The sequence below is a fragment of the Aplidium turbinatum genome, chromosome 2, assembly GCF_918807975.1.
Source record: "Aplidium turbinatum chromosome 2, kaAplTurb1.1, whole genome shotgun sequence".
NCBI lineage: Eukaryota > Metazoa > Chordata > Ascidiacea > Aplousobranchia > Polyclinidae > Aplidium > Aplidium turbinatum.
In genome coordinates this window covers 50,311,991-50,320,035 of record NC_137473.1, presented here as the reverse complement: position 1 = coordinate 50,320,035, position 8,045 = coordinate 50,311,991, and the positions used below count along the sequence as shown (strand labels likewise).

The following is an 8,045-nucleotide window of genomic DNA, read 5'->3' as shown; positions in this document are numbered from 1 at the left end:
CAGACAGCAAAATCCGTCATTTCTACATTGATTCAACGTCTGCAGACGTTGAATCAATGTAAAACTAACGGATTTTGCTGTCTCACACATGGTTGTAGCTAACGAAAAGGAAGCGAAGTCACCAATGAACATTGAACAGCCTGTTTTCAAATAACTTGTTTTTGTTGCACTTCGTACTCCACTCAACAGAACGATATGTTTACGCCACAGTCTTGATTTTAATCCACTGATTATGATAAATTGCTTGATCAGTGCACATTGATTTTCTGTACTACACAAGTCAGGTTGAAGGCATTTCCTACCCAGACAGCAAATCAGTCATTTTTTCATTGATTCAACGTCTGCAGACGTTGAATCAATGTAAAAAAAATCACTAATTTGCTGTCAGGGTAAATACTGCATAAACTTTATTTAGAAAGTAAACAATATAAAGTCACAACTGATGTTATAAAATTATAAGAGCAACGCATATCTGCGATAAATAATAAATACAGCGCTAATACACCTGCAGGAGTGTAGGACTGTAGGTACTATAATAAAACACACAATTAATTATTTATCACATAGTTGCGCAACGTAAATCGATTTGAAACCATCAAGAGAACAGTGTTTTTGGCAAAACAAAAACATGAAATCAACGTCTTAAAACAACAATTTTGTAGTAATATTATTCATTGTCGACGTTAAACAAAACTGACGTTATTATTCATCAACGGCTGTTAAGTACCATTCGGGTAAAAATCTCTCTTCGGGTGATTTAGTTATTTTGTAAGAAATACCACTGTCTTGAGGATCCCACTGCAAAATAAGCACATCTTCTCCGGATAAACACTTTGATTTAAATATATCTTTAATACTTTGAAGCAAATTGTCAAGAAAAACTAGACAATCCGTAGGATTCCACGAGTTCCTCAAACGCACAGCTTTATCCGGCAAAGCGAAAGTATCAAAATCACGTATTGATTCCACAATGCCATCGTCATCTCTGAACCCACAAGTGATCTGAGGAATTCCAACTAAGAAAGACTGCGCCCACCACTTTAAAGCCTGAAAGCAAGGTTGGATCACAACCACACAGAACTTGTTTGACGTAGTAGGCTGTTACACAGACCCAGATAGCAAAATCAGTCATTTTTACATTGAAATGCCTGGAAACGTTGAATCAACGTAAAAATGATAGAGTTTTCTGACTGGGAATATTTATCTGGAAGTTTTCATTCACATGCATTATTGCATATGATTATGAATACAATAAGTTTTGATACAAGCTTCGTTAGTTACTGGAAAACTGATAAAGCTTCACCATCTGTGAGTGATAATAATAATTTAACCTTTTGCAAGAGAAAATTCAAATAGATAATTTCAAGTGTGGAGTCAGGACAGTTGTGTACTGCGTTAAGTTGTCAAAAAACTTTACACAGCAGAGAAGTGAAGAAAACAGCATCATATAAAACTAAACCTCCCTCTGACCATGTATGCTGTGACTAAATGTCAATGATTGCTGCTAACCGACTGTGTGCAAAAGAAAAACAGTAAATGAATGATAGAATAATAATCGATAAAAGAAATAGACCTTTCGCAAAATCTCACCTTATAGCGGTAAAAGTTTTCTTCTTGTCGGTAACTTGAAAATTTACGACTGGTCTTCAGTTCAACGTAGCAATCTGGCGGTGTTAAGACTTTCACTGGATGGCAACAATCCACTTCTGCTCCGTACATGAGTGAATGATGACCGTTTAAACGAGATCGAAACACAGCACAAAACGCTTTGTTGGTATTAGTGACGTACTGTTTTTGGTCTTGGTAAGGAGTTGGCTTGTCACCAGGCTTTGGAAAAGAACCTGTCATGTACCCTTCGAACCTCATACCCCAATATGTCATCAAACTTTCTCGGGGACTACGATTTCTTCGTTTTTCAGCAGCCTTTTGGGACTCAATTTCGCTGATGTAAATTGTGTCCCCATGCTTTTGGCAAGCCATAATCCATCCATCTCGGTTTTCAAATGGAGTACACATGAATTTGGTGAGATGGCCTCGCCACAGCAAGAAGTCGGGAAAATCTGCAATAATTTGAGTTTTCTTTTCATTCCTTAACCCAGCATTTTTCATTTGCAAAGTAGAAAATTTGTCTCTATTGTGCAATTGCCATGTTAGCATTCTGTCCAGACGTTCTTTAATTTCTTCATCTCTCTGAATATGTCTACTGGTATTAAATCCGTCATTTAAATCCATTCTCAAACTTTCATTTGTATCGGACGGGGTGTAGCAAGTCATCTGGCGACGATCATGATGAAATTTTCTGTCACCATCCAATGAAAACCTCCCAACTTCTGTCGGTTTTCTTAATGTGCATCCGTCAGAATGAGACTTAAGCAAAGAGTTTAACGGAAGCATGTTATTGTTAAATGTTTATTATGAATCACTAGAATTGAAGCTCTAAACATTATTACGCAAAACAAATTAATATAGCCCGGCCAGTAGGCTATAGAATATTGCATATTCTATGGATGAAAGTCAAGTCAATTTATTTTGTTTTAACAGCGCCATATATTAACAAACAATCAGAGTAAAATGTAATTGTCAAAACAATGCATTGTACAACTGTTGGTTAGATTATGGCGCAATCAGGATGGTAGCGAAAGACCATAAGCAGTCATCTAGTCAGCCACCACCCCATCACAGTAAATCTAACTACACATTCATACACACTAGTGTGCAGAGGCAGGCACACTACTTCATTGAATAAAAAGGGTTCGCCACTGAAATTGAAAAACAACTGCTGTTGGTTTGAATGTGCATTCTCAGACTGAGTAAGCCGAGGATGAAGATTGAGGGCCTTGGTCATATACGGTACTTTTAAACTGACAATATTGCAACAAAACTACACATGTTCTCTGCAACATGTGTATTTTTTGTTGCATGTGTTGGTCTTAGATATATACGGTATGTATGATTACAAATAGGATCAACAAATTCAATCAAAATTGGAAGCTGGTGTTCAAGTAACAGATCGCACAGAATTATTCCTATTCATTCATGTAATAAAAACCCGCTTTATAAGCCCAAAACCCTGCTCAATAAGTCCAATTTTCTATTACATTTACTTGAATTTGTGTAAAAAGGCAACAACATACCGGTACTTTTTTATAGTGTACTGTACTACCAAATATTGCGTTAATATTAACTTTCAATATCTCACAAATGTTGATCGCAAAGGCATTGCTTTAAACGTATTTATATCAATACTAACCATAACCAACAAAGCAGAGATTTTGATATCTTTTTATAGATGAAAATAGAACATCAATACTAAACAAATAACATAGGTATTCAAAAGGGTTTTAAAAAACATGCACCCGATAAATAAAGCGCCAAGAAATTAAAAAAAAATACAATAAAAAATACCATCTGGCAACTTTGTGGTTTGCTACATTTAAAGACGGCCGTTTCAAGGTGCATGGATCCAAGATTTTTAGGATCCTGATTCCTGATCCAATAATGTTTTTGCTTTTTGAGATTCGGATCTGGAAATTTCTAGATATCACAGATCTAAAGTAATTTTATTATAAAAGTATTTCACCACACGACAGATTCACACTTTTGGTAGAAGTAGTTTACAAAATGGATTTATGAAATTCAGTAGCTTACTAACTTAGTACAGTAGGTAGCCTACGGTATCATACGCCTACCTAATGGTATGGTGCTTAGCCTACTACAGTAGCCTACCAGTATACAGTATCATGCATTACTGGCTGATTACCTTTCATAGCACCTACTACATTACAAGCATCCTTGGCCCCTACATTACAAGCATCCTGACTTGCAATGTGATATCTTTCTTTCTTCAAATGCATAATTGCATAGGCTACTACTGTACATGACACAACCAGGAGCTGGTTTACAAGCTACCCTTTGGTTAAAAAGGCGATGACGTCACGGAGGAGGTATCTTTTTCACAATATCATTTCTTTTGCATTCTGACAAAGAAAAATAAATTGAATTGAATTAAGTGGGGTGAAATCAGTCAACCATGACGATAAAAAGCATGCAAGTGTCCGCTTTTAGTAAATTAGTTGTGATTTGCTTGTTTCTGCTTCAATTTTTACAATTGAACCAGCCCTGCAAAGCAGAAGATCTCACCTACGCAAAGCAATGTAACACAGGCCCGAAAAACACCACATATATATCTCCTTAGAAAAAAATTAAACTTGACCAAGTTTAACTATTCATCCGAAAAATACTTCTAAAGATACCAGCATTTAATCAAGAACATATCTCTGTCGTTTCTGCTTCGATTTTTACAATTGAACCATTGCTGGAAAGCACAAGCTATCGTCTACCCAAATAAAGTCATTGCATTTTTAACCAAAGGGGGAGCTTGTAAACCAGCTCCCACAATCACTATGGTTGCTGTTCTAACCATTCAGTAGGCTACATAGCAAAGCAATAACTAAAACATGTAGGCTGTAAGCAAATGAAATAAAATCTATCGTCATTTGTCAACTTAATGTAGACCGAGTAGCCTACCTTGTAACCAATGCATCATATGCATGATATATGTCTAATTGTCTAGTTGTTTACATTTTAAACAAACACTGCAGGCTGCAGCAGCAGTAAATCAATCATACAAATTACAAGAACCAATAAAATTAAAGACTACAGAGCAGGGATGCCCGCGACAAATTTTCAATAGACTTAGATCGTGTGTACAAAAAAACCCAGATCCTTGGCAAAGAAAAGTCAGGTCCAGAAAAGATGTAGTAAAGCGGTTAAAAGTACCTGCATGTGCTTTTAATACTACTTTATATCATTACACAGAAGCCTCAGAAAGCTGTAAACAGTAACACATATACATAATTAGGCTATACAAATATACATGCATATGTTGGTAGTTATTATGGCACATAACCATAATACAAAAACAAATGGGGTTCCCGTTTAAACAGTGACATTGCTCGTCCACCAAGGTGCACAGCAGACATGCTTCTATAATTTTCAGCATTGCTTGGATCTATTTCTCCGAATTTTCTGTGCATGATGGAATCTTCTCCATGGTGAAGAGACTCAAAATATTTCTATATTTTGTAGAAACCGTAACATACAACTTGTGCAGACGAAAATGCTCACAATGGAATTCCAGGTTGACACTATTTACCTTTTTTAAGAACATACTGCAAAAAACGAGCATACGCTTTGTTCCACGATTAACAAGTGCATCATAAATCCGTTTTGCACCATCAACCTTGTCAGTCTTACATTGAGACTGAAAATACAAAACCAGCGCTTCCCACTGCTCTAATATGCTGCTGATGACCTGTTCTCGAGAAAGCCATTATGTTTGTGCTAGTTTTGGAATTTTATGTTCAGCTGTATCAGCAACTTTTTGAATCAAAGAAAAGTTACAAACAGAAAAACCTAGACTTACCCAAATTTGAAAATAAAAACTTAAAACCCAGATGTTGTCAAAAAAACAAAACAGATCTATCTAGCGCTGGCATCCTTGTAACAGAGGTATACGGAACAACGGATCCAAGGCAGGGTTGCCACTTGGCTATTTTTATGTGACTTGGCTATTGAATATTTTTTTTAATAGCCAAGCCTATTTGGCTATATTTGGCTTTTTTGACCTGCTAGCCAGAAATATGCTTTTCAATAAGACATATCAAAAGTTCTACTGGTGAATGATAAAGTTTATCTGCGTTTCCGCTGACTTATAGCCTGCAATATGTATTTGTTCTGCAATATATAGGCTACTTAATATCGTTGCTGCGAACACTTTATTTCTGTATGAAATCTGTAAATAGTCCTTGTTTTGATAGTCCGTTACGTAATTTCAATATGTGTGTAACTGTGTATATTAGTTTGTTTTTGTGATGTTGGGTTCAGTCGTGTTCTCATTGCTTTAAGAATTGGCGCTCCAGTTGTTCCAGGAACGAGGAGGCGACTAATTCTTAACTAATTCATCAACTTATTTTAAAGTATCAGGTTTGGTGGCCGTGCTTAACTATATTTATTGATATATATATCGCAATATTAGATCCTTTCATGCACGTCTTAAACCATTAAAGTTTAGCCACCTTTTCCTTTTGTTAGTTTTGTTACTGTATTTCTTTTTCACAATATCATTTCTTTTGCATTCTGACAAAGAAAAATAAATTGAATTGAACAATACCGGTATGCAGAAGTTAATGAAGCGAAAAACCTCTCGCATTTTCCACGATTATCAATCAGGTGAACAAGTCGTTGAGGTTGACACCAAAACAAGATCAGGTATTGTGCTTTCAGTTTGAATTGAAGTCAGTTGAATGGGTGTCAACCAGCTGTTAACCTGATTGATGGGCTAATGTTATCGAAATACGGAAGGATATCCATCGAACATAGTTTCAATGAATTGCACGATATACACTGTCCATCGTACCTTGCTACTCCAAACAGCAATGCAGTGGGGGAAAGGGTCTTTTCTTTGGTGACAATTGTGAAAAATTGTAGAAGGTAGAAAAGCAGAAATTTGATTGGTAATGAGACATTGAATGCAATACTAAGATTCCGTACACATTTGCTGTTTCAAAATATGTGTTAAGTGTTAATTTTAAGGTTACTTCAGAAATGTTGAAACTCTTTACAACAGACAATATAATATTTATGCTGATGGTGGTGAAAGTGATGCATTTGTAGACATTTTGATTGATTTATCATTGTAACTTTGTGATTAAGGTTTGGCTATAATTTGGCTAAATTTTGTAATTAAGGCTTGGCTATAATTTGGCTATATTTTTGAAGTAGTTTGGCTATTTCCTCAGTTGGCCACCTGGCAACCCTGATCCAAGGTTTTAGGATCCTGGTTTTGCTTTTGGAGATCCGGATCCGAAGTCAGGGATATCTAAAGAAGGGGATACGAAGGCTCAGAGCGATTGCTGATTCTCATGACACTAAAAGGGCGGTAGTTGGTAACGCGTTAAACATGCGGTTCTTTTTAAAATTGCAGAAAGTTTTGTAGTGCAGGTGGTACACTTAGCTACACAAGACAGTTAGCAATTGTTATGTAGAACAAATTTAAAGAATACTTGTTTGAAAAGACAGTTGAAAGGTTACCAGTTTAGCTGTTTTTTCGACAAAACCTTTGCAGTTGGCTAGGTGTAAAGCAAGTAGGCCTATACGGGTAGTTGAATTAACAAGTGATTATGAGCATTTATTGAATATTCATACCTGGTTGTAATAGTGCAATGCAGGTTGTCATTTATAACAGAGTTTATTAAATTAGGCTACCATAAACAGAGATTATTTAAGATAAATAGAAGCCCTTCTATTGTCAGACGCAATAAAAGCCTTCGTATCCCCTTTTCTAAATATCCCTGTCCGAAGAATTTTATGTCTAGAATTTTATTAAAAAAGAATTTCACCACATGACAGATTCAATTTTTTTGTAAAAGTGTAGGTTCCGTCTGGTGTTTGAAGTTAAAACTAGAAGAAATATATCTGTGGTCTTGTTTTGTTGTAACACTTGTTGTACAGGGAGCACAGAGAGCTGGAATGGCTGTTTTCCGTGTTTCGTCAATTCATGTAAAACATCAGAGGTATCTCACTTGGATGACTGTTTGTTTTTTCGATGTGTAACTTTTGCATTGTATATATTACTTGCATATTTCAAACATGTACTACTAGCCTACTATGTTCCTGACAAATAAACCATTGATTGATGTCTAAAGTGTATCACCAATATGTTTTTGCAGGTTGGTGGAGTGTAGGAGTGGCTGTGTTCTGTTTCTGTGGTGATTTATGTCCAGTGTGTGTTAAGAGTTTGTTACAAGCTTACTTTCTATCGCTTAAGTATTATTTATTTTTGGGGGGGAGCACCTTGTCTAAGATAACCGCATGTTTTTTTTGGTCCCTCAAGATGTTGCTTCAATATGGCTGAAAAGTTAGACTATGTGCACGATTCTAGCCCACTATTTTTGTCTCGGACTTTTGTCAAACGTATTACCACAGTTAGTGCTCTGTATCATGCCACATGATGTCGTTGTTTCTCAGACTGTTTTGATTGATTG

At 36.1% G+C, this 8,045-nt stretch overlaps 1 protein-coding gene across 1 annotated transcript; it reads right to left on the bottom strand.

Annotated features, from left to right (window-relative positions):
- Positions 1–150: 150 nt before the first annotated feature.
- On the bottom strand, positions 151–2,408 carry LOC145765235 (decapping and exoribonuclease protein-like). Its single transcript, XM_082577022.1, has 2 exons — positions 1,591–2,408; positions 151–1,047 (listed from the first exon to the last, which is right to left on the bottom strand). The coding sequence occupies exons 1-2, from the start codon at positions 2,392–2,394 to the stop codon at positions 703–705; spliced, it is 1,149 nt and encodes a 382-aa protein (XP_082433148.1). The 5' UTR covers positions 2,395–2,408; the 3' UTR covers positions 151–702.
- Positions 2,409–8,045: the final 5,637 nt, after the last annotated feature.

Coding starts and splice junctions, on each gene's coding strand:
- LOC145765235 (XM_082577022.1), bottom strand. CDS start 2,394: ATGCTTCCGTTAAACTCTTTGCTTAAGTCTCATTCTGACGGATGCACA. Junction 1,048..1,590: donor AAAACTTTTACCGCTATAAG/GTGAGATTTTGC, acceptor CCTTGCTTTCAG/GCTTTAAAGTGGTGGGCGCA.